Below are 26,733 nucleotides of genomic sequence, written 5' to 3'. Positions count from 1 at the left end.
CTCCATCACCAGAGGCAGTGACAGCCCCGGCGGTGGCAGAGGGAGGGCGAGGACAGGGCAGCGCGGCCCGGCTGCGGGCTGTGCTGGAGAGGGAACATCATCCACGGGACGAGGAGCTGGTGCTTGACGTTTCCATTCCTGATCACGCTCTTGGAGCAGTGAAGGTCAGACCGCTGCATCCCTGAGCTCGCCGAGAAGCTTTACAGAGCCAGTGTGGTGCGAGGGGCAACTCCTGAAAAGCCTCCCCTGCTTCCCCCCATCTGCATTCCCTGCCCCACATCTCCACGGCTGGATCCCTGCCCCTGCCCTTCCCTCGTGCTGGAGGTTGGTTCTGACCGTGGCGGGTGCTGTAACATTTGCTGCGTAGGATCCTCTGGCAGCGTTTGCTCATTTTAAGTCCACTATTGGAATCGCTAACACGCATCTGCTCTTCGGATTTTCATTTTTGTTTTGCTCTGATTTACGCATTGAAAATGGGGCCATCACGGGAACACTCTCATTTTACTGGTTTTTTTTATTATTATTTCCTTGATTTTTATTTTTTTACTTCCAAGGACACAATTTCGAGCCCTGAATTCTTCTCTTCTAACCTCCCTACTTTCATTGCAGATCTTACATTGTAATTTTTTTTCTTGTTTCTTCTTTCTTATAAAATGTGCAACAGTTGTGAATTTTAGTTATTATTAAATGAGATTCTTTTCCTGCTGTCTTGTCTTTTAGGTATGCTCAGCCACCCACCAATCCCCGTTTCCGAGCTGGCTGAACACACAGAACATCTCAAAGCTAATGATAACCTGAAATTGTCCCAAGAGTATGAGGTATGAGCAAGAGCGAGTGCTGTGCGTGGGTTTGCAGAGCCAGGGAATGAGGAAATTCAGACAGGCCCTCCTCCAAATAAACAGAGCTTTATTTTAAGGATCTGGTTAGTTGAAATTAAAAAAGCTATTTCTGTATTGGAAAATTAAGTATTTGCTCAGTGCTTTCACAGAATCACAGAATCAATGAGGTTGGCAGAGCCCTCTGGGCTCATCGAGTCCAACCATTGCCCTGACACCACCATGTCAACTAGACCAGGGCACTAAGTGCCATGGCCAGTCTTTTCTTAAACACCTCCAGAGATGGTGACTCCACCACCTCCCTGGGCAGCCCCTTCCAATGGCTAATGACCCTTGCTGAGAAGAAATTCTTCCTAATGTCCAACCTGACCCTCCCCTGGCGAAGCTTGAGGCTGTGTCCTCTTGTCCTATTGCCAGTTGCCTGGGAGAAGAGGCCGACTCCCATTCTGCTACAACCTCCCTTCAGGTAGTTGTAGACTGCACTAAGGTCACCTCTGAGCCTCCTCTTCTCCAGGCTAAACATCCCCAGCTCCCTCAGCCGTTCCTCGTAGGTCAGACCCTCCAGACCCTTCCCCAGCTTGGTCGCCCTCCTCTGCACTCGCTCCAACACCTCAACATCTTTCTTGAAGTGCGGGGCCCAGAACTGGACACAGGATTCAGGTTTCTATGATCTGGAACTGACCCTTTGCTAGGTTCAGTTCCAGATCATAGACAAGAAGGAGACTGGGTCTGTGAGCCGTCCCTGTCCGAGGAGCAGGCGCTGGGCCAGGACCTGCGCTCCCTTCGCGGAGGGGCTGCGGTTCTGGAAGGTGACTGCCAGACAGACGGACGGGGAGTTGTCTTTGGGGTGCCTGTGTCTCGCTGCTGAGCACGGGGAGGACCAAGGCGAGGAGTGCGATCCCCGGTGTTAGATAGCTGAAGGGAGGCGAGGGGAGCAGTGAGTCCTCCACAGCTGACATAGCAGCAGCCACAGAGCTAAAGCTGAGAAAACAGGATTATTTGTGCCTTTCTCGTCTTGTCTGCGGGTTTTGTGCCCTTTTTTTGGTTACCAAATGGGCTCCTGCAGGCAGACTTGCATTTCAAATGACTCTCCCAGACTGTACAATTCCCCCTTTGCTGGGGCTGGTGGGTCAGAGCAGTCCCAAGGCAGCCAGGGGGGAAGGTGAAGAGCATCGTAGCCCCCACATTGCCACAGCCGCTGCGTGGCATGGCGAGAGCCGGGCTGGGCGCTTGCCCAAACCTGCTCCTGTCTGCTCGGATCGTGGCTGCGTCAGCCCCGGTTAAACCCCAGCACCAGTGCCCGCTGCTGCCCGGGCCGTCAGTGTGGGAGCTGCTTTCAGTGCAGATTGACCATAGGACTGAACTTCTGTTGTTGTTCAAAGACAGAAAACGCCTCGATATTTTTGGACTAATAACTAGTCTAGACTGCCTAGTTCTGTTTGCAGGCAGAGAGCGAGGGGATATTTTCTGAACAAAGGGCTGGTTCTGGGATGCAAACACCAGCGTGCGTGAAGCAGCTCCGCGCCCACGGAGGGGGGTTGCGCCTTGGAGAAGGTTCATTTGCTCTCCCGGGGTCTTTCACCCCACGTTGGGGCGTGGGGCAGCGGGGAGCAGCAGCCTGTTAATATGCTCCATCCAGATTTCAAAGGCTGATTTGCATAATGCAATATCCCAAGTGCCCTGGCTTTGTTCCAGCACAACCTCCTCTAGTGGGAGAGCCAGAGCTAAACAAACAGCACTAATGAAATGAAGCGAGGCGAGATTAGAGGGATAGAGAGCGAACGGCCACATTACAACAGTATAAATACCCATTAGTTAGAAACGCTCCGCAGCGAGAGTGCAAGAGGACGGTTGTGTCGGGGGCAGTTGGTACCAGCGTTGCTACAACCACCAGAGCTGAGCTGTGCCCTGGGAGCTCTGGGGTCGGCACAGGCAGAGGAGGGTGCCCGGCAAGGGCCGACCCCTGCGAGCTCAAAGGGACAAATCCCAGCTGGCGTGTGCAGGACCCTGTTCCCCCCCTAGCCAGGAGGGACACGCAGGCAGCAGGAAACACAACTCAGCACGCTCCTGCCAAGCCTCCAATTGAGGCAAACCCCTAGGGTGCTGCGAAATGATGAAGGAATTAAGCCCTTGTTTTATTTAATTCTCTGGCTGAGGATTTAGAGGTAAACGTAATTAACCTAATTTCCATATCTGGGACAGCTGGACTTTAGGAAAAAAAAAACACAACAACCAAACCTGGCAGAGAGAATTTTTCTCTCCAGTGCATTTGCTTGTTTACTCCTTCATCCCTTCTAGGAACAAGCCATGTTGGTTCAGTTTCTGAGGGGCCAGGGTCCTTACCCCTTCTCTGTCCAGGGTGGGGGATGCCTCTTCCTGCCCCTGCCACACTCCCGTGCCACCGGGCTGGGGGGTTTCCACAGCAGAGATCGATTCCTGGGGGAAGCAAACCGTGAAGGCTGCGTTCCTCAGGTAGTTCCTTGAGAGCCGTGATCTGTCCCACGCAGAACAAGGTATTTGGAGCTTGATTTGCTGCTTTTCTCCTCTCTGACTCCTCTGTTTTCTTTCCTGATTCCTGCAGTCCATCGACCCTGGCCAGCAGTTCACCTGGGAGCACTCCAACCTCGAAGTGAACAAGCCCAAGAACCGTTACGCGAACGTCATCGCCTACGACCACTCGCGCGTCATCCTGCTGCCCATCGAAGGTACCGCGGCGTCTCCGCTCCTGCGTGGTAGCGCCAGGCTGAAGCTGCTGCAGGGAAACCTATTGCAGCATATTCTCCCTTCCCTGTTCCCCTCTGTTTATATTCTTCTCTTAGCATCTCCCTGGGAGTTTAGCAAGCAGGGGATACCCCTGTAAACCAGGTATTTCTTAAATTCTGGTGACTGACACATTCCCTGGAGCTGTAATCTCTCATTTCAAGGGCTGGTTTATCAAGAAACCGTCTTCCCTTTGCTTGGCGATCCCTGCTCGATACGGTTCTGCCTAACGGGAAGAATTCAGACCACGTAGTGCTTTAGAGAGAGCAGGAGCAGGGCAGGGGGTGGCAATGGATGTGGAGTGTATCGGTACGGCGGATGAATGAGAACTAAGCACAGGGCTAATTGTACATATGTGAGTGTCAGCAAGAGAGCGAAGGCGCGTTTGCTGAGTTGTACAGACGTCAGGATTACTCGGTATGCAGCTCCTGCTGCAGTGCTGGCCCCTAAAAGGCTGAGAATAAGGAGGGGTTAGTGTTAGTGTGGTAGGTCATAAATTGTTTCCTGAGCTTCTGAGTGCTGGTGCAGTCAGAAAATTTACATTAAACTTCACAACTCGTGGCTCTTGACAGAGCTGCTCTGGTGCCCGCTGGGATGAGAGGGACGTTTGGGGAGGGGAGATGGAGTTTAACAGGGCACCTGCTTTGGTTGCTGCTGCTGAGAGGATACTTGAGTTTCATCATCTCGGGGGGTTTGTGGCTGTACGGACAAGGCACTTAAGGCCAGTCTGGCCTTGCCAAGAGCTGATCAGCTGAGCAGAGAGGTTGTGGGATGTCCCAGTAACCCCCTGGTGAAGGTAAAGGTTAATTCAGAAGCCTTCAGGACAAGGGAATCGCTAGAATAGTCTCCCTCTGCCCAGGTAACTCTGAGGGACACGGGGAAGTGGAAGAGCAATGGGTAACGACAGGTCACGGTGAGCTGCCAAAAAGCTGCACAAATCTGGATTGCTCTGGTCTGACGTTGGAGGATTTTAAACATTTCTCATTGTGAAGATCACTGTGTTCTGGCTTGTTTTTCTTCCGAGATTAATATTGTATGAGCCAAGGAAAGCAAAGTCTTTTAAAAGTTGCCTTGTCATTCAAGGGCAAAGAGAAGAGCACAAGTGTAGGACTGGGGGAGGCTTTGGGCTGGTCTCGGCTCTTGGGAAGGCAGAAACACGGGGCTGGATGCAGGCAGGATCCTGCCTCTGCCCAGGTGCCATCGTGAGGGGCCGGTGGTGCGAGTATGACGGGCCAAGGTTTAATTTTCAAGCATCTGAGAGGTTCTGACATGTCTTGGCTGGTGTGTTCCTTCCTACCAGGCCGTATTTTATGCTGAGGGCTGGAAGATGAAAGGACTTGGAGGAATTAGTTGTTGCTTTCTCTTTGTTTTAAATCTGGATTTGTCAAGGCTGCAGATTGTCACCGACTGCTTGGTCAGGAAGAAGTAGCGGCTTTAATTCCGTGACTTCTGTGTAACGGGGCCTGTCACACGGCGAAACATTGCAGGAGCTCATGGCCACCATTTGAAATTACAGCGTGGACCCGAGGGGGCTGGAGAGGAGATTAATTCCAGCAGCTCAGCCTTGATCACGCTCCTGCTGCTGCTGCACAAGTGCCTGCCCTCCTGAAATTTCAGATGGGGAAGGAATGGGGGCAGGGAACCCTCCAGAAATTTAATCAAAAGCCATTTCTACCAGCAGCTGAAATTGCCGAGTACCCTCGAGGGCTGGCAGGCGATTCGGCACGGATCGCGCCTCGCCAGCAGAAGCAGCGATGTCTATTGCTACGGCAGGATGAGGACTAGCAACCCCATTTCATATCGGTGCTGCTCCCCGCCCTTGGCTCCCCCTCGGGGCACCAGTTAAGCGTTCTGTGCGGAGTTAATCATAGGTTAGCACAAACCTGCCACCCTTGCCAGCCGCTCTCCCGTAATTAGGAACGGGCCAAATCGCCCGACAGCGCGGATCCTGCGTGCCAGCCCCGGAGGCTCTCCAAGGCTAAACCTCAACGTCAGGGCTTGCCAGTGTCCATTTTAACTTCAGAGCAGTTTTCTCCTGCCATGTCCCACTCTCTTCGTGCTGGCAGTACCTCCCGCCACTCGTACCAACCCCCTCAAGCAAGGACACAGGCAAAGCAGCTGTAACTCAATAGCCTGTAACTCATGTGAATAGAAAAAAAACGCCACTCCTAAAAATGGCAGTGGACGATTTAAAGCAAGTCAAAGCCGGTAATTTCAAAGCCTTTACTGCCTGAATGAAGCCTGGTTTTATTCCTCCTGTTGTCCAGCTGTAGCTCAGTGCCTGGCATGAGGCTGGGGACTGCGCAGAGCATCGCCCAGGTGCGTTTGCTGCCCCGACTCGGGGCGATCTGGGACAAGGGTTTGGTTTTGTCCTGTTTGAGAGCAGTGAAGCCCTAGGACAGGACTTTTGCTCCTATTGGCAACAGAAGTAAGACCACCGTGGTTTCAAGGTTTTGCTATTCAGTCTCTGTAATATCTTTTGCAAGAAGTTATTTGTCTCCCTGCAGCACAGACCTTTGAGGCAGGAGCTTTAGCTGGGGAGAACTTGCAAAGAGCCTGTTACTTCTCTGCCCCATGAAGGCTCGGGTGTTTTTGCAGGGGAATTCTCTCTAACAACATTCCTGCAAAGATCTCCTCGTGCTTCCACCTATATAAAGTTCTGCTTTTGCTGATGTCATACAGGAATCGTGGGCAGCGATTACATCAACGCCAACTACATTGATGGCTACCGGAAGCAGAATGCCTACATCGCCACGCAGGGGCCTCTGCCAGAGACCTTCGGGGACTTCTGGAGGATGGTGTGGGAGCAGCGTTCAGCTACTATTGTTATGATGACTAAGCTGGAAGAGAAATCACGGGTAAGATGCATGAGAGGGATGACTGGTTAGTCATAATCCTGGAGGATTGGAGGGGTAGGGTTGGGGAGCAGCAAATCGCTTTGATCTGCAGCCCACGCGTACGTCAGTGGGGGGGGGCGTTCTGCCTGCTTTTAGCACCCTGAAAGTTCAGTGATTCATTGCTTTAAAAAAAAACAACCCAAACCATTCACCCTGGAAAGCTGCAGCCTCCAAGAGAAGGGGACACTCAATCCCGTTGCATGCTTTGCAGGCTGCCTCGGAGTTAATCATGTGGCAAGATTCACACTCAGTTCTCTTGTTTAACAAGCCCCAGTGCATTCACTCTGATCTTCAGGATCATTCCAGTCTGTTGTCTACATGATTGATGTGGTGCATCAAAGCCTGCGCTCAAGACAGTAGGAGCTTTTCAAGCCTGGTCTGTCCCTATCATGGTGCTCTGAAAAGACATTTCTTGCCCTTTCCCTCCCCTTTTCGACCCCTGTAGTGTCAGGGCAGTTTGGGAATGAGCTTCCCCTGCAGCACGGGGTTTGTTCTGGTGATTTGCGATGCCTCCTGTCTTCCAGATCAAGTGTGACCAGTACTGGCCAGGCCGAGGTACAGACACCTATGGGATGATTCAGGTGACGTTACTGGATACCATTGAATTGGCCACGTTCTGCGTTCGAACGTTCTCCCTCCACAAGGTGAGCTTTGCCCCACTCCTGTTTCTCCCCGGGGATGGGCTATGGCCCAGCGCAGGCAGGGCAGGGCGGTGTGCTGGTACCTCCCCTTATTCCTGGTGCTCTTTTGTCTTTGCAGAACGGCTCCAGTGAGAAGCGGGAGGTCCGCCAGTTCCAGTTCACAGCGTGGCCCGACCACGGTGTACCCGAGTACCCCACCCCATTCCTGGCCTTTCTGAGACGGGTGAAAACCTGCAACCCCCCTGACGCTGGTCCCATCGTGGTGCACTGCAGGTACCGAGTTCCTTCCCTAACTCTTGCACGAGGCCATCTGCGAGGGAGGCAGGAGGTCAGTGGGATGTTGATTTGCACCTAGGAGATGTGTACCATCTCCTAGCGAGTACCCAGCAGGCGAGAGCTGTCCTGTAAAGTGGTTTCCCAGCCGTGGGGTTTTCACTGAGCGCAGAATTTCCTGAGCTGATGAGTGGTTTAGTTTGCACCGAATGGCTCAGCCCTTGTTAGCGCAGGGCAGCGCCCTGTGCCGTGCCAGTGGCTGGGGCTGTGTGTAGGGGATGTTTCTTGTCACAGCGGGGAAGGAGGAAGATGGAGGGCAACCTGGGAAGCTGCTTGGTGTTGCTGCAGCGGGGGTTTGGGAGGCAGAGCTGCCTCAGCTGTTAAAGGGAGATCTGACAGTGATGGAAAGAGGGTTTTGGGTTTTTTTTTTTTGAGTGCTGCAGCCCTTCTGATAATGACAAGCTGAAGGCCCTTATGGGGAGGTAGCGTTCCCTAATTCAATTTACAACCCAGCGAGGAACGCTTGCAGCCTCAACTTAGATAAATTCCTGGGTTCCTCAGGAGGGTGCGCAGGAGCCTGCGGGTTACTCGGCACTGAGGAAACACATCTGAATTTTACAGCTAATCCTGCTGCTCCTAGAGGTTGCCATTTAAACAGCCTTTGTAAGTGGGCAACTTATCACTAACCTTGCAGACGACAATTATCGTGCACCTCTTGGCAAATGAATAGAGCGAGCTGTCAGCTCACTACATGCTGGAACCAGCTCCCAGATCAGCTGCTAAATTCCTGCCAAAGCTCCACTCACCTGCTTGCTTCAGGTGTTAGGCAGTCTAATTAACAGAGATCAAGGGGCTTTATGAAGAAAGGGGCTGCACTGGAATAGGAAAAGGAAACCCTTTATTAGCAGCGGCGACCACACAGACCCACTGAGCCCTGCTGAGTCACAAATGCCATTACACGCACGTGTGATGGTACCTCGATGCACAAAAACCTTTAGGAGAAGAGGTGACACACGTTACTCATTACAACGTCAGTAGTTTCTCTGCTGCTGGAAGATCAGAGTGATTAAACATGCTTTTTAGGCCCTTAGATCGTGCCAGCCTTTTGTTCCAGCCTTCCTTCCCAGTCACGGGGTGCAATTGTTGTTCACTCTCTGCCTCGTGCGTCTGTTTCTGCCCTGTCTGCTGCTCTTCATGGCAGTGGAAGGATATTTGTGTGTGAGTCCAGAGGAGGGTGACCAAGCTGGTGAAGGGTCTGGAGGGTCTGACCTACGAGGAACGGCTGAGGGAGCTGGGGGTGTTTAGCCTGGAGAAGAGGAGGCTCAGAGGTGACCTTAGTGCAGTCTACAACTGCCTGAAGGGAGGTTGTAGTGCAGTGGGAGTCGGCCTCTTCTCCCAGGCAACCAGCGATAGGACAAGAGGACACAGCCTCAAGCTTCGCCAGGGGAGGTTCAGGTTGGACATTAGGAAGCATTTCTTCTCAGCAAGGGTCATTAGCCATTGGAAGGGGCTGCCCAGGGAGGTGGTGGAGTCAACATCTCTGGAGGGGTTTAAGAAAAGACTGGACATGGCACTTAGTGCCATGGTCTAGTTGACAGGGTGGTGTCAGGGCAATGGTTGGACTCGGATGATCCCAGAGGGCTCTTCCAACCTGATTGATTCTGTGATTCTGTGTGGATGGCCTTTTGGAATAGCTTTCTTCAGGGGCAGAATAGTCCCTCGCTTCATTTTTTTTTTTTTCCCTTTTCTTTCCAGTGCGGGCGTTGGCAGGACCGGCTGCTTCATCGTGATCGACGCCATGCTGGAGAGGATCAAACATGAGAAGACAGTGGACATTTACGGGCACGTCACCCTCATGAGGTCACAGCGCAACTACATGGTCCAGACAGAAGACCAGTACAGCTTTATACACGATGCCTTGCTTGAGGCTGTTGCTTGCGGCAACACAGAGGTCCCAGCGAGGAACCTCTACACGTACATCCAGAAACTGGCACAGATCGAAGTGGGAGAGCACGTGACAGGCATGGAGCTGGAGTTCAAGGTAAGGGGAGATGCTTGAATGGGGACAGCAGTCACCGGGGAAGGCTCTGTATTCCTCGTGGGAGCTTTGCTCTGCTGGCTCTCCTGTGTAGCAGACAGGGAGCCTTTATATGGCTGATGGGAACTTTTTTGGTTCCACATTAGAGAATTAATTACTTTTCTGACTTATGCTACCGCAGTTCCCAGAGGAGACCTACCTGCTGCAGGAAGCTTGTCTGGTCAATTCAAATCCAGATTGAATTTGCCACCTCCTTAGATGGGGTTTTTTTAAACATTTTTCTTTTCTCTGAAAGTTTTACTTAGGGAAAGGTCTCAGACTCTGTCCCCACCCCCCAAAAAGAGGAGGGCACACCAGGCAGAACGACGGGGTGGAACGTGGCGGGCACATTAAGGGGGCTGGCATAGGGCTCAAGTAAAACAAAAAAAAAAAAAGCTGACCAAATGGTTGTGACTCTGCTTTTGCCTTCAGCGACTTGCCAACTCCAAAGCCCACACCTCCAGGTTCATCAGTGCCAACCTCCCATGCAACAAGTTTAAGAATCGCCTTGTCAACATCATGCCATACGAGACCACGCGGGTCTGCCTCCAGCCCATCAGAGGAGTGGAAGGGTCAGACTACATCAACGCCAGCTTTATTGATGGCTACAGGTAAAGGGCACCTTACTGCCCCTGCCTCAGGCCGGAGTTTTCTGTGTATGAGTCTGAGGATGCAGAAGTACCAAGGGATAGACCAGCTCTTGTCCTGTCCCATCGCCTGGCTATACCACATGCCCTGGTGCAATGCTAGAGGGAAATTCCCTCTTGATGATGGCCAGGAACCCACATACAGATTCAAATACAGACTTCTGAGCAGCTTTATTCTCTGTGGGCTTAAAATTACTTATTCCCCTAAAGCAAACCAAACTCTGCTCCAGCTGCAGGTCCTAAACATAGAGTGTCAGTGAGGGGGTGGATTTTGCTGTTGGGAAGTTTCTAAAAACAGATTAGCCTTTTTTATTACTTTTGTGCTTTGGGGAGGTTGCAATTCTGACAGCTTCCCACAGGCAACACACGCCGTGTGCTCCAGCCCTAGGAGCTGCAGCTCTGCCCTGGTGTGCTCAGAGCCTGGCCAGCTAAAGCTGAGGGAACAAACCACCCCATGTGCAGATTTCCTCACCTCCAGGAGCGTGCAGCAGTCCTGGCCCTGGCTGTGGCATCTCTGTGCCTGGCAGTTGAATTCTTGGTGCTGCTCAGGGCCAGAAAACAGAGATTCTGGTTCCAAGAATCCACCATGCAGCATGTTACACCTTCTTCACACAGAATCAACCAGGTTGGAAGAGCCCTCTGGGCTCATCGAGTCCAACCATTGCCCTGACACCACCATGTCAACTAGACCATGGCACTAAGTGCCATGTCCATGCTAGAGCAACCTGGATTTACCCCTTGGAAACAGTATGTAGAGAAAGCTTCACCACTGGGGTTTTTGGGTGTTATTTTTTGGCCAGTAGCACCAAAGTCACCTCCCGCCCCTTTAGGCCTTGCACTGTTCTAGTTCTTCCCCAGCATTTCCATTTGTTTTCCTGCTCTCCAGCTTTTGTACGCATTTCCCAAAGCTTCTGCCCAAGCAATGCTCCACAAACCCTCCGTGACTCCCCTCTTGCGTTTGGGCTCTGTTGCAGGCAGCAGAAGGCATACATTGCTACTCAAGGGCCGCTGGCAGAGACCACTGAAGATTTCTGGCGGATGCTGTGGGAGAACAACTCCACCATCGTCGTGATGTTGACGAAACTTCGCGAGATGGGTCGGGTAAGCGCACGCTAAGGACCAGCGTGGCAGGGACCCTGCAGCACGAGGGCTGACAGAGACCTTTCTTTCCCCCTGGCAGGAAAAGTGCCATCAGTACTGGCCAGCGGAGCGCTCTGCCCGCTACCAGTACTTCGTAGTAGATCCCATGGCTGAATACAACATGCCTCAGTACATCCTGCGGGAATTCAAGGTCACCGATGCCAGGGTAAGTGCTGCACAACGTCTGTGCTTGCGAGGGTGAGAGCTGGGGCTGGGCTGGGGTGGTGCAAACCCATGGTGGCGTATGGAAAACAAGGGAGTTTGGCATGGTTTGGCTCCCGTAAGAAAGAGTGAGGTGTAAACACCTCTGTGAACATCTGGGATTATCGTCGGGGAGGAGAGCTTAGTTGTGATGAGGAACAAACACACAAACACAGACAGATTGTACTTCAATATATCTTCTTGCAAACTGAAAGTAGTTTTCTAACCTCTGCTCACTAATCGCAGCAGTGAGTCACTTTGAGGTGTACCCAGCTTTTGGTTTTACTTGCAGCTTGTTTGAGATGAAGGCAGAAAATAGTATCTATCTCCCCAACAGCTAACAAAAAAAACAGACTTGCAAAGGATACTCTGCACCCTACAGAAAATGCATGTTTCTCCTCTGGCTTTAAGAGGAGCCACCATTACTCCTATTCAAAGGGGCCCATTCACTCCAATAATCTTCAATTCAAAGTCAGATTTCTCCTCCGAAGGAATATTTCAGGACCTTCTGAAATTTGTTTAGCAAATGTAACCCTCACTCCCAAAGCAGAGTCTTCTGCCTTTGAGGCTGCCAGTATTACAGACCCTGATAATTCTATTTGCAAGGTTGAGGAGGAGGATGCCTCATCAGTCCTGGTAGAACAAGATTTATCTTGCTGTCAGCTGCAATTCTGACACTGTGGCAACTCTTTCTCAAGATGGATAGAGAGGCCATAACCTCACCTTTAGTGTTCCTTTGCTGAAGCCTCCATCTGTGCAGTCTTTGCAGTGGGCAGAGCTTTCAGCACACCTGCCAGAGCGGAGATCTGCGCTGACAGACCGACTCCAGCAACGGCAGCTGCAGCATGAGCAGCTTCATCGTTATACATATAAAATAGATCTATTTTCTATTTTTCATTTTTTAATATAAGGCAAAGTTGGTTCAACTTTTTGTGCCCCTTAATGAACTAGCAACAAAATGGGGTGGTTTGTTTTTGAGGGTTTTTTTGCCTTTTGTATTTAGTCCCACAAATAGAGGATGGTTTAAATAACACTATTTTCTTCCCCCAGGACGGTCAGTCACGAACTGTTCGTCAGTTCCAGTTCACTGACTGGCCAGAACAAGGCGTGCCAAAATCAGGAGAAGGTTTTATCGATTTCATTGGGCAGGTACATAAGACCAAGGAACAGTTCGGCCAGGATGGCCCCATCTCTGTCCACTGCAGGTAGGAACGTCTGAATGGAAACATCTAATTCATCTGAGGAGGAAAAGAGCAGAAGGAATCAAAATCCTGCAGCTCTTCCCCTCCTTTCCCACCCCATCTCTGCAGGCAGATTTTGAGGGGGTGCCAAACGCTGTTGCTTCTGCCAACCAAACTCATCTCCCTTCCCACCTGGGCACTGCCCACAGGGCCTTTGACCCTTCATACCCAGGGGAGAGCTGTGCAGTGCTGATACTTGAAGGGAATGGGAACCACAGTGTTCATATTTGACCTGCAGAATTAGAAGTATTTTTATACCAGTTCTGCACCTCTAATACTACAGTCTCATTTGCTGATAGCCAGAACTGTACCTCCCTACCCCTGAGCAGGAGAGGATAATGCGTTCTTCAAATTATTTAATTTAAAAAGCCTAATGTTACATATTAGTAATAATTTTCACGCTGAATGCTGTTTATCACTACCCAAAGCTTTTAGTGTTTTTGTTTTTTTTTTTTTTATTTCACTTTCTCAAACATTTGTTTGGGTCACACACTCTGGCAGTTTTACTATTTCCCACCTCCGGGAGGATGGACTGAGCCCCTCCAGTCCTAACACGTTCACAGGACACAGCTCAGCCATGCCGTAACCTCAGCAGTTAGGAAAGCGTTTGAACATTGTAACATAGAGTCTCTTTTTTTTTTTCCTCCCATTCCTGCAGTGCTGGCGTGGGCAGGACTGGAGTGTTCATCACATTGAGTATCGTCCTGGAACGAATGCGTTACGAGGGTGTTGTAGATATTTTCCAGACAGTAAAGATGCTGCGAACACAACGACCTGCTATGGTGCAAACAGAGGTGAGGCGGGGTGGGGAACGCGTCCCGTGGCACGGCTCTGAGGGCTGAGCAGCGAAGCACCACGGCTGCAGACCAGGCCCAGGCTGTGCTGCTGATTTTACTTAACTAATTAAAAAAAAAAATTCCAATTGTTATAAAGTTTCTTAAAGATTTCATCCCAGTCTGCCAGCCTCGATTCTTACCTCATCCCCAGCTCTAAACACAGCACACGTGGGCTTCAGAGCCAGAAAGGTTGGTGGTGGGGTGGCTGGTACCTGCGAGATGCACAAACAAGAAAGGGAAGGGATTTCCTTTCCCAGCAGGTCGCAGCTCTTTGAGAATCAAAGAGTCCGTGCCCGGTTCCTGCCCGGGTGTGTGCTCGCTGGAGAGCGGGGCGGGGAGCCTCAAGGGTTGTTCCAAACCTCTGAAGCTGGTTCTCTTTGCTGTTGGCAGGATGAATACCAGTTCTGTTACCAGGCAGCTCTGGAGTATCTGGGGAGTTTTGATCACTATGCAACATAAAAAGCCATCCGTTGTGCGGACTCTACCAACCACTTAAGTCCTGGAAGGCCTCTTTTGACCCAGGAGGAGCGCTTGAACTTATAAAACTGACTCAGAAGAAGTACCTTTTCATCTGGACGATGCGTTGGGGAGCAGGGGGAAGGATTGAAAGGAACACCCCTTCAGGAACTCCGTGTTGTAACCTGGATGTGAAGAGGCAGCTCAGGAGATTGCTGGAGGACTGCTTTAAGTGGTGAACTGCTCTTGTTACCTCAAGTGGTGTTCGCTGTGGAGGACGTATGGACATCATGAAACAGACCCAAAAGCTAAAACACACCTTGCGAAACGTTACTGCTGGCGAAGGGAAGGAAACCGACTTTGGTTACATCATTAGAGTTCAGTTTATTTACTAATATAGTTGGCAGTCTTTAAAGGAAGTCACTTGCAGAATTGAAGGTGTTCTGTAAAAGATAAGGAAAGGAACTAAATCTCAACACTTAGGCAGACGTAGGGTCAGGAGTTCTTCTAGCTGGAGTCTTAATAACCTCAGTATCAACCTTGGGATGAGTCTGGGCTTACAGGCACCTTGCAAACAGCGTTCGCTGAATGCCCCCTGCCACGCGAGAGGTTTTATAGCTCACCTTTTGAATACTTGGAACATTCCTCATTTCTTCTAATTCCAAAATTTATTTTTTAGGATATTTAAAATTATAGAGAAAGAAACAGAGAGATAAAACCCAGACTTGGCTGTGTGGTGGGGCCCCCTCCCCTTGCACACAGGTAGAGGTGGCAGCTCCCTGGGGCTGGGTTCCCTGGCTGCTGGTTCTGGTCCCCTTTTCAGCACACCCAGCTCACACAAAGGCATTAATTTTACCCCGGTAAAGAAAGGCAGCCCCTTGCCCCTTCTCTTTGCACAGCCACACAACCCCTCCTGCTGCCAGGAAAGGAGCCCCAGGAGCACCCTGAAGAGATGTTATTTCCAATAGCAACCACTTCTTGCTGCCAGACCCTCACCTCAGCACCCTGCGGCGCTCCGGGAGCGATGCAGAGATCCCCTCGGGGCTGTCCCGGTCCCACGTCACACCAAGGCCCTTGGCACGGCTACGAACGTGCCCCAGCTGTATAAATAACTGGGAAAGATCGAGTAAGATGCAGTCGATGGCATATACTGTGAGTGGCTTTCTTTAAAGTATCGATGTAACTGTAACAAGTGACATTACCTTTTTTTTTTTTTAAATAGTGTATTTTTTCCTTTTTTTTTTAAAAAAAAAGACAAAGAATATCAGTCAATGAATTTAAAAGAAAAATTTGCTTATTTGTTCATATTATGTTCAAAGACAGTCTATTTTTTCACTGTAGAAATGTTACGTGTAATGGCTGTGATATATAAAAATGCAGTGCAAATTGCTACTTCTACATATTGCTTTTCTACCATTTAAAAGGTTTAACTTGCTCATGTAAGAACAAAAATGTCCTTTCTGGATTTTTTTTTTTTTTTTGGGTTCTTTTGTTTTCAATCGCAGACAAATCGCGTGTGTCTGGAAGGGGGGAAGAGGAGCAGGCAGGGGGGCAGTGCCAACCCCTCCCCTTCACCTGTGGCCACGGTGTTGGTCTTACCAGGGCCAGGGGTGAACTGGGAGATGAAACACAAGGACTGAAGACAGAAAGACGGCAATTTTGGACCCAGGGCACACATAAGGGGTTTTTTTTTTAACATTAGAGGTGTATTGTAGGTAATGGCCCAAGTCTGTCCGTGCGCTGGGTTGGAGATCTCACGCTCCTGCAAGTGTGACGAGGAGTTTCCTGCAGAAGCAGCAGAGGACAGCTTGTCTGGGCACAGCCGCCCTGCCCTCAACACTGCTTGCCTCTGACTTTTCCTTTTTTTTTTTTTTTTTATTTTTCTAGAAGGGGTAATCATGGCCATCAAGTGCTACCCAGAAAACCCCACCACCACCTCTTTCCTGTCTTTAACTGAAAAAGGAAAAAAAAAAGAAACGAACGAAAGGCTTCTTCGAGATTTTACTTCTTATTTGTGTGAAAGTTGCCCAAATTTCTAAGTATGTTGCAGCAAAATCTTACTGGACAATTTGGGGGGGGGGGGGGAGGTTTTTTTTTTTCCTTTGTATGAGAGCAAAGTGCTGTTGCTTTCACACTGTTATTTCAAACTGAAACAGTAAGTGGTTTTCATACCACTGTGTATGTAGATATATTGACTTTGTATTAAAGGAAGATTGTCTGAAAGGCCCCGACTGCAAAGCTCTGTGGTGGGAGGAGCGGGCAGGGAGCGAAGCAGCTGCTCTGGGCACCGCAGCCACGGCACAAACCTCTTTGCCAGCGCCCACGGCCGGGTGGGAGGTTGCTCTCTCTCTGCCCAGGAGCGCGGCTCAACCAAGCAGCCCCGGGCGCGTGGGTTATGCCTACCTTGAGGGTTAAAACCTTCAGGGAGCTCTGTGTTCCCCTTATGTGGGACAGTGGCTTGGGAAGGAGCAGATCCTGTCCCCTTCCCTGCTCGCTCTGGAGTCCAGGTGGGAAGAGGTCACCAACAGCCCTGAGCTAGTCCAGGTGCCATCCTGCCTCTGGACAACAGCTCCAAGCCTGCAGGCAAGTAATAAAAAAAAAAATCTCAGTAAAGAAACAGATGTACTCAAAGCAGAAGGTGGCAGCAGCAAAAGCCAAAGGTCCCCCTTTGAAGCTCCTGGCCCCAGCAGACAGAGATCTCCCTCGTTACGCTGTCGGCAATAACAGTCACAGCAATGCTGAAAGCACAGACTCCAGCTGCCTTCTCAGTGCCAATGTGAGCCACTTAAAAAACTTTGTCCAGCTGAGCCCCAGTGATGGCCAAGAAGCTAAACCAGTCTTTAGTAAGTCTGTGCTTAACAGGTAGGCTCAGTCCAGAGCGAGCTTCCCGCTTCATCCACGTTAAGGCAGAAAGGAGCTCAGCAGGGAAGGGCTGGCGAGGACACAGGTTTGGAAGCAGCAGCAGGAGGGTGATGGGAATATTCTGTATATTCTGTATCAGGTATTTTTCCCCTCACCTTTACAGATGGGCTGTACCAGCACAAACCCTCTTCTCCCTCCTACAATGACACCACCAGCATTTTGTCTCAAGCTTAAAGAAAAATAAAAAAATTAGCACGTTAGCACAGAAGCGTGATGAACCCTCAGGTGAGCTGGGAGCCCAGGGCATTACATCACCCTCAAAACGTTGTTACTCCACGTGACAGGTAGAGCCAGGGGTGGGGAGCCAGACAAACATCAAACAGCAACAACTCGATGGCACAGGAAAAAAGGAGAAAGAAAAAAAAAACACACCACAAAACCCTCCTGGTTTCTAATCATGTCTCATGTACGTGAGGACCTCCGGGCAGTCCATGAATAGTAATGGGGTTTGTCTCGTCATAATCTCCCGGATTCAGAGATCATTTGTAGCACAGAGCTCTACGGATCAGCCGTGCAGCACGGGACAGATGCCTTTCATCACGCTCACATCAATCGGTGCGTTGGGGTTTGATGCTCACTTTTTTATCATTGAATAAAAAGGAAAAACTGATGTTTCTTCCAAGCTCTGTTCAGCAGCCTCCCTCCTCCCTCCCTCCCCCTCCACCTACCTGCTCTGTGCTCGCAGCAATACTATTCTTATCTCTCCGTGATGCTGATCACTCATCGCTGCTCTCAGTCTCTTTTTTTTGTTCTATTCTTTTTTTTTGGAGCTGCTGTGCCCATCCCTCGTGTTGAGATGCAAAACCCTTACAGAAGAAAAAAAAACACCGCATGGAGCACAGGAAGGTGAGTGACAAAGAGAATTAGAACAGCTGAGAACTAAGTAAATGATTCCAAAAACAACCAACCAATCCAGGAGGAAGCCGGTTAGTGAAGCAAATAATACAAAGTGAAATCTCAGCGCAAGAGTAAGGCTGCAAAGACTTAAAAATGACACTGGTCCTACAGCAGCTCCTCTTGGAAGGTCAAGAAACACAAGCAGCGTTGCTGGGAAAAATCCCATCTTTGCCTTCTGATCTCCATTGTATCACTCCACGCAAAACTTAAAATACATGAGAAGACGTTTAAGCAGAGTTTGTAGCCATGGTAATAAACTCTGCTCCCTCCTCCTCCTCACAGCACAAAATGAGGAAGAGCACGTGGGAGGAGAGAGGCAGCAGAGCCCGTCCGTAGCCGATGGACACGCTGGGATGCTGCTGAGAATGATTCTGGCACAGAAAAACCCATCTGAGGTGGCCTGACCTGGCCACCCAGAGAAACCCCCGCTGATGAGGCAGGGAGCAGAGACATCCATCGCCAATAAACGGCTCTGCGGTTCCCCAGCCAGACCAGGCGGGGACGGCTGGTGTGGAGGTACCACAGGTCATCGGGGGGCTGGGGAAAAAAAAAAAACAACACCTCACATCACTCAGGGCCAGGCAGGGGCTGACTGGGACCATCAGAGCCAAACCACACCGGTCCTTGCGCTTTTACACACCTAAAGATGACAGCAGAAAGGCCATCAGCAAAGAGCAGGTACCATGTACGAGCTGCTGGGGCAGGGAGGGATAACGGAGCCCCTGCAGAGCCCTGAGCTCGGCTCCACAAAAACCCCCCAGCCAGAACACTTGGCTTGGCTCAGTGTAATTCATCCTGCAAAGCTTGTCTCAGATAGGGTTTATCACACCAGATAACCAGCAGGTTTTATTCTCCATCTCTGCTTTCGACCAGGACAGGCTCAGCCTCAGCCACGGACACACTGAAAAACCTGCACGTGACAGTCCCACTGACGCAGCCTTTTATTGGGGCTCACAAGCTGCTGAAATTACCTTCTAACTTGTCATTTCTGAATGCGACAGACCGACGTGCTCATGCTGGGATTAAATGTAAACGATCCCGGGATGCGCGTGGTCCACCCCGGCTGCACCGCGGCACCGCTCCTCGCTGTGAAGAGCGAGTGAAACCCGCGTTCTTGCGCCAAGCTCAGTCCTTGCTCTGCCAGACAGCACCAGCCTGAACCCTGGCACACACCTGACTTCCCTTTTATTTTAATTAAACACTAAGTGATGGCCCATTAATGCCCATTTTCAGCAGGGAAGGCTCTTGTTTCTTATCGATCCAAGGGTCTTTTTTTTAATCTCTCTCACTCTTTCTTTACTACGAGCTCCAACAGAGCTTTGATGGCAAGTTTATTAGAGATGTGAGTACAGGGTGGAAGGGTAAATTATTGCAGGTAATATTTTTACCCAAAAGGACTGTCACAGAGCTCTAGATCTGCACTGATACGATTCCTTCCTGAGGATCAGGGTTAAAGCACAGACGGTGTGTTTACAAGGGAATCGCTTTTACTAAAGGTTAGAGAGACATTGAGGATGTGGCCCAGGGCCCACGTCAGTGTTTGCCCACGGAGCAGCAGCCTGGAGCAGCCCTGGCAGGACCCGGAGCTGACCCAGCCCCATGCTCCCCCACGACGAGCACCAATGTTGCCTTGGGCACTGCTCCCCCCCAGCCCCCTCCAGCACCCAGCGGGGCTCACAGCATTTCTGACATCAGTTGCACACAAATCCTGAACCGATTCTTTCCACTGTTTAATAAATGTCTCTAAGCCCTCCCTCCACTCTATTTATTCTACATCTAAAGGTCAATTCTGAATTATTCTTTCTCTGCTGTAAGGCCACCAAGCCCTGAGCCCCCTCGCCAGGGCCACCTGCGGACCCCAGACCACCCTCACACCCCCTGGCCACCTCAGCCCCAGCCCCAGGCAGCGCAGACGTGGGACGTCCCGCAGGGCCGTGAGGGCAGAGGGGGCACCCGGACCCCCACGGGCAACCTGGTGCTGCTGCACGAAGCTGAGACGGCGCTCGGCAGAAGAGAGCCCTTCTCGGGGGCTCGGAGGGAGCAGGATTGTCCCAGGTCTCATTTACACCACGCTGGGCAAAACCAGCTCGTGCATCAGCTTTAATTTGCAGCGGCCTGGATGCCAAATCACGAAGGGATCGATTTGCAAAAGCCCCTACGCCTCGGCACAAACCTAAACCAAGAGCCCCTTCAGTCCCCTGCAGCAGAACAAAGACTTTAAAGCAGATGTAACTGTAATTTACATTCCAGAGGAAAAGGAAAAGCCTTCCTTGGTTTACAGAATTACCCAAGTGGCAAACCAGTTTCCAGGCCAGGAGGAAAATCTTCATGTTGCAATATGCTTTAATTATACCAAGAGAAGCAGTAACAGAATGAGAAATCAATTCCTTCTCCTAAATAAGATGGTTGCAAATTCCAAGTCAGTAACTGAACAGATGTAGAACTGAAATGGAAAAAGTAAATACCCTCGTAGGCACTGAGGAAACTGCCTGACTGTCTCAACAATCCCATCCACGGGAGAAGGATACGGGGAGACTTCTCCCAACCTCCCTAAGAAGGAGACCAGACCAATCGCAATCCCTTTTGCTGCAGTGTCACAACAGGCACCTGCCCAGCCACACTACCACCCCTCCTCTGCGCCCACGGCTGCACAGAAACCCTCTCCTGCTTCCAGGAGCAAATCCCGTGTTGGAGCAAGACAGGAGCTGGAGCCCAAGAACCGTCACACCTTCTCCTCCTCGCTTCAGTAGGGTCTGAAGGAAAAGGCCACCCGTGGCCACCACCTTCTTGCCACCAACTGCTGACATCCCTCCTGCTCTGACAGGACCAAGTCCCAGCACAGCCAGAGCCATCCCAGATCCACGTGGTAGCTGTTGCCCTTCCTACAAAGCCAGAGCCTTGTTTGCTAGTGAAACCCTACGTACATCAATGCCAACAGCATGACCCCAACACCTCTGACTCCACGGACGGTCCCCAGACCCTGGGTTGCCACCCCAAGTGTGGAGAACTGAGATGCCCTGGACGTCCCCCTCCTGGGCTGACAGGCATTGATGGTGCTGCGTGAGCTGAATCACGCTGGGTTCGTAGGGATGGATCCACTGCCCGTCCCCACGTCCCCACCACCAAATCCATCTGTAGCGGGGATGGTGACGTTGGGCTCACTCCACACCCACTGACCTCTCGGCTCACGGCAGGGTTGGGACCCAGCTCTGCCAGCAGTGGAGATCCAAAAGACAAATTAAGTTTGAATGCCAAGTGTCGTTCTTACTTAACACTTATTTCTTACTAGAGATGATACAGGAGGTGTGGAACAGCTTCACCTCCCAACTAGTGCGTGAGGAGGGCTGGGGCGGAGGGGTAAGGCACAGCCCCTCACCTTTTACTGCTGTTTAACACATCCCTGGAGTGGAAACGGGGCCATATATTTTAAAGGCAGATAAAGAAGACAGAATTATGGAGAAAACACTGTCCTGGAGACTAACGAGGGCATAACCATGCAGCCACGAGCAGTTAAAACAAGGTGATTGCTTGAAGCTTCACCCAGGCACACGGCTGCGTCTGCCTCCTGCGCGGGCATTAACTATCCACAATAAAATCAGATTATTAGATTGTTTCCAGCCTGGGAAGGTGGCTGAACCCTGAACAGCAGCGCTACGTTCCTGTTTATTAACAGCGCGCTCTCTCCATCCCAGCCCATCCTTCATCCACCTCTTCTATTGTCGACTTATCTGCCCACCCATCCACACGCTACGGCGATAACTCCAGATCCCTTTGCAATTCGTACAGAGATCAAACACCCCCGTTGTTATCTCGCCTTTATCTCTCGCAAGACCGACACGCAGGATTCCCTTCAAGTCATTAAAGAGAGATTCCTGATTAAGAGAGTTTGGGGCTCCATCCATCTGGGTACGTACACGGCGATGCATACGTACAGCACGCACATACGTGCAGATGGCAAGCCTAGATTAATGGGTTACACAAGGGCTTTATCCCAGGCTTACCGAGGATAATAAACCCCCCTAAAAAAAAAAATTGTGTCCAAATGATTAAAAAAAGAATCTTTTCTTTAAATACATAACGTTCTGCCTGAGCTGCACGTAAGGTGGTGTTCAGGAAATTGCTAAACATCACTAAGTCAGGTCCCACTTCCACCAGACCCTCCTTCCATCTCGGTCTGGCTGGGAGAGCCAAGAACTTCCCACCAGACCAACCAGCAGCCCCACGGCACGGATGGGGACAGCACACCGATACGTCTGCAAACAAAGAACCAGCCAGACTCATTTTATATATATATATGTAGGTTTTTAGGGCAAGCAGTGCCCTGTTTGAGGTTCAGGAGGTGTCCATCCATGTGTTCAGCCTCAGTGGAGGGACGGTGGCTGTTCCTCACCCCCACGGCAGCACCAGGACTGGACCTGAGCAACCTCCTTCGCTTTCCTTGGCCAAACCCAGACAACAACAAGGGACGGACAAAGCAATCCAGTGGAAATGTGCATTTGGGGTTCTTATTTTTAATTCAGTCCCTTCCAGCAACCCGATTCATTTCTGCCAGAGACCAAAGGGACTTTTCTTAATAAAACTTGACCGTGGCTTTCTAACACAACTCATCACGGCACAATCGTATCAAGACACCTCAACAAGGCCAGATTTTTTGAAGGCATCTCCACTACGTTCCAAATCCCACCAAACACAACGGCACCAGCACCTCCAGCGTTACTGTCGACACAAACGAGCATGTGCCAGCGACCTGCAGCCGTGAGACTTCCAACAGGACGTAGTGACACCGAGCTAAAGAGCAGCAGAGACCTTCTGCTTGCTTTTTTAATCCATACAATCATTTTTAAATAGATGAGACGGAAATCACATTTTCCATACTGCTACTTTTAACAGCAGGAGGACACAGCAGGGATTTATAGATATTCTTCCAAACTGGGGGGGAGGAAGAGACAGTGAAATGTCGGTATAATATGCATCCACCTTCACTTCCTCCAAAACACTACAATGAAACAAAGCTTGTAGAGCATTTGCCTCGGGGGTGAGGTGCAAATCCTTCCTCCAGCCTGGCCTGGAGATGACAGCCGAGGCATACGGCGCCTCGCTGAATCACACAGCCAGAAATACAACGCAAATAAAAAAAATGCAAATTATTTTTAAAAAAATGTCGTGGGCCCTGCAGGTGTTACCCACGGGACATTTTTAGGGGCTGGGGAGGAGAAGCTGAAGAGCTGCCTCAGGAGAAGCGCTGCCAGGTTTCGGGGAGGCACAAGCAGCAGACTGGGCGAGCGGTGCCGTCTCCTGGCAGCTCCATTTGACTTGGGTTTGCCCAGGGTGTCTCCCTGGTTGCCACATGGCCACCACCACCTCCAGGACAGAGCCAGATCTACATGAGCTTTTCCACACCACCACCACAGCAGCCCCCTTAGCCTCCTGAAGCAGCCAGTGCCCAGGCACTTCACACCAGCACACAACATGGATTTGGGGGGTGAGACACAAACATTTCGATCTCCAGCCCTCCCATGCCAGGGGACAAACAGCAGGGAGGTGAAAATGTCTTGGGAGAAGATAGAGGAGGGACAAGGCAGAAAAGGGACTGACATCAAAGCAGAAAAGGGACTAACATCAAAGCAGAGCATGTTGGAAGGATTATTGCTAAGAAGCCGATGGTACCTGTAGCTGCAGATCCACCCCATCTCGCAACACGAACACGACGAAGTTTCAGCCAACCTCCATCCATGGGGAAAGCGAAGCCCCTCGGTGACGCCAAGCCCCTGCCCACGGACCTGCCTTGGCCAGCCCCTGGAGCAGCAAATGGAGGATGAAGCAGGAGCTGGAGCAAAGCAGGGCTAGAAAGTGGCATCAGGTGTGTGATTTGGGCAGCAAAGCAGCTGGGTGGCACTAACGGCCCCTGCCTGGCCAGGAACAAAGGAGTTCGTGTTCTTCTCTGCTGCTTTATCTGAAAAAGAAGCAAAGAGAAAAGCTGCTACAGCTGTTACACAAAAGAAAGGATCTTAAAAATGTTTAGGAATACAATTCCCAGAAAACTGCACTTCCAAAAGTAGAAGAAAACTGGTTGTTGACCCTCATGTTCTGTTCAGAAGCTGCTGCTGCTCAGGCTCCCAGATACTTTACCACCACTTAGAAAACTCTTTGGCAGGTGGAGATGTTCTGCTGTTTATGAGGAAAGGAGGGACATCTCTCCTGTCCCTGTTCCCCCTGAAGAACAGGACCCAAAGGTGACCAGGCGATCACTGCAAACCATATTCATAGCCAATAAACTGTACAACAATGAACGCAGCCGTCGCAGCGCATGAGGTGCCAGGAGGATGGAGCAGGGGAGTCTTCGTGTCACCACGGTCTGGTCACCAGGTCAGGCACGAAATGAACCATCAAAGGACACGATACGAACCATCAGTGCCAAGAGAGCGCGATGTGGGACCTCATGACTCATCAGATGATGCAACACATGAGAAATTCCTTCTTTAAAATAGTCTTTTACCAGCCACAAGCCTTTGACCAAATCCCCCTGTTCCTATGACGAACACCTCTGCCCCCGTCAAGGTAAATCTCTGCAGAAGCCACGCAGAGCTTAGGGCCTGGAGATTTGGTCTTAGCTATTTTATTTTATTTTTACTAGGGTCAGTTTAGCATTACTGGGGGGAAGCAGCAAGCTCTAGAAATCCTGTTCCTCTAACCTGGACATTTATTCCACAGGTGAGACCTCAAGTTCTTCTCTCCCTTCAGGCACCCATCTGATCTTAAACCACTGTGCCCTTTTTCCCTGTGCCAGGGAGGTGGTTTTTCCACCTTGGGTGCTATGGGCACGGTCTGTACCGCAGGGAAATGGGACTGGGTGAATTTAGGATAAAAATATGAGCTATGGGGCAATGCTTGTCCAAGACACGTATCCTGGGATGTCACCTCTTAGCTACAGAGGAATTTTTTAGGTTGAAACCTAAAGATAAATCAAACTAAATTACTGTTCTACCAGGAAAAGCAGATTCAAATTGCTGCACAATTTTTTTATCTCAATAATGTTTAAATTCTAAAAAAGGGGGGGGAAAAAAAACTAATTACATCTCTGTGTGGAAGATCATAAATCACATAATTACAATGGGAACCTCTGCATCTTTCCAACAGACTAAAAGCAGACTACACAAGTTCTTATCTCATTACTGTTTAATTAAGAATTATGGTTGAGCATCTTCTTTTTAATTATCATGGAGCCCAGATGACTTCTAATCTCCTTTTTATTTTTTTTTTTTACCCAAAATGAGGGAGGGTGCGGTCCAAAATGGGCACTAATGAATTTACAATTTGTTCTTTGGGGAACTTTAATAAAATTAGTCCACACAGAAGATTAACACTGATAAAGAGAACTTCCAAAGAGAACATTTGGTTCCTTTCAATTAGCATCACACAACTGCCGGGAGCTTATAAGGGGGATGCTGAAGTGTTACTTTTTGGGGCAGGGGTGGGAGTTTCACGCACAGCTCTGCGTCTGCGGCTGTACCTACACCCCAAAACCAACACCCGTGCCTCCAAACGGTCCCTGCCCTTGTAAGAACCTGAAGAGAAAAATCTCAGGAAAGCTGTATTTTATTTTATTATTTTATTTTATTTTATTTTATTTTTGCTGTTTCTGGATAAGATTCATTTATTAAGGCTGCAGGTGCTTTGTGTCCATCTGCACTAGAGCAGTTATTCAGCAATAACCAAGTGAGAGGCAGTGGGATTCCTCCAGCTCCTAAGATGCTCCAGTTCCCTTCTCTTAACATCAGGGGAAAATTTTCCCCATCGAAACATTTTGCCACCGAGAGCCCCTGTACCCTGTGCCACACTGACTGTCACCACCCGAGGTAACAAGTCACAAAGAACACACATATATTTTTTAAAACTGAGCCCACAGCAAACACCTTTTAATTCAATTGGTTGAATCGACACAGAGAGATTATTAGTTTTCAGTAAGATTTGATTCAATTAATTAGCCTGAAAATATCAGCACAGTCAGGCAAGCAAAGAAAAACAGAGATAAATCCCTGCCATAGCACTGCTTCATCTTTTAAAGGCAATTAACTCTTAGTTATTAGCTTTTAATTAGGGAATAATAATGACACTATTAATACAGTTTATTATACTTGTCAGCAGACAGCTGTTCCAAGCAGATTTCAGTATCAGATCTTGGCGGGTTTTGTCCGCTCCCATGTTCGTAGGGGGAAGGCATCTATGATGCCAAAAAAAATTCACTTTTATTTTGTTTCCACCCCTCTGGAAGTGCAGTGTTCAGCCAGAGCACGGCAGAGACGACTTGGAAGCAAATAATCACTTAAAGAAATTAAGCATTAGTTTATCCATTCACAATCTCATTCCCCTCCACGTCACTATGAGAAGGCAGGTGCAAAGGGTGGCAGAAATGCCGTGTAATCCTCTTCCTTCTTGCCCCAAATTTACCCTGAAACTGTAAACTTCACAGAATCAACCAGGTTGGAAGAGCCCTCTGGGATCATCGAGTCCAACCGTTGCCCTGACACCACCATGTCAACTAGACCATGGCACAAAGTGCCATGTCCAGTCTTTTCTTAAACCCCTCCAGAGATGGTGACTCCACCACCTCCCTGGGCAGCCCCTTCCAATGTCCAATGACCCTTGCTGAGAAGAAATGCTTCCTAATGTCCAACCTGAACCTCCCCTGGTGAAGCTTGAGGCTGTGTCCTCTTGTCCTATCGCTGGTTGCCTGGGAGAAGAGGCCAACTCCCACCTCACTACAACCTCCCTTCAGGCAGTAGACTTCAAACCCTTCTCTAAGAGTCACCGCTACCACATTAGCAGTGGCCAAGAGCCTCAATTTTATTTCATGCTTTATTATTTATCTACTACATCACTAAAATAAAACACCCAAATACTCGTAATTA

At 50.0% G+C, this 26,733-nt stretch overlaps 1 protein-coding gene across 9 annotated transcripts in view; it reads left to right on the top strand.

The window, feature by feature from the left end:
• The window catches only part of PTPRS (protein tyrosine phosphatase receptor type S), a 156,024-nt gene extending 139,796 nt beyond the window's left edge, over window positions 1–16,228 (top strand). For all 9 annotated transcript variants that reach the window (XM_068420469.1, XM_068420467.1, XM_068420468.1 and 6 more), the window contains 12 exons: window positions 721–818; window positions 3,418–3,541; window positions 6,279–6,454; window positions 7,018–7,137; window positions 7,253–7,407; window positions 9,163–9,448; window positions 9,917–10,095; window positions 11,106–11,232; window positions 11,312–11,437; window positions 12,523–12,677; window positions 13,372–13,507; window positions 13,940–16,228. In XM_068420469.1, coding sequence (XP_068276570.1) covers window positions 721–818; window positions 3,418–3,541; window positions 6,279–6,454; window positions 7,018–7,137; window positions 7,253–7,407; window positions 9,163–9,448; window positions 9,917–10,095; window positions 11,106–11,232; window positions 11,312–11,437; window positions 12,523–12,677; window positions 13,372–13,507; window positions 13,940–14,008 — 1,751 coding nt within the window. In that variant the 3' untranslated portion in view covers window positions 14,009–16,228. The remainder of the gene's footprint in view (window positions 1–720; window positions 819–3,417; window positions 3,542–6,278; window positions 6,455–7,017; window positions 7,138–7,252; window positions 7,408–9,162; window positions 9,449–9,916; window positions 10,096–11,105; window positions 11,233–11,311; window positions 11,438–12,522; window positions 12,678–13,371; window positions 13,508–13,939) is intronic.
• Window positions 16,229–26,733: the final 10,505 nt, after the last annotated feature.

Source organism: Nyctibius grandis, chromosome 31, assembly GCF_013368605.1.
Source record: "Nyctibius grandis isolate bNycGra1 chromosome 31, bNycGra1.pri, whole genome shotgun sequence".
In the NCBI taxonomy this organism is placed as follows: domain Eukaryota; kingdom Metazoa; phylum Chordata; class Aves; order Nyctibiiformes; family Nyctibiidae; genus Nyctibius; species Nyctibius grandis.
Note: the sequence above shows the minus strand (reverse complement) of the source record. Positions and strands in the feature narration are given on the sequence as shown.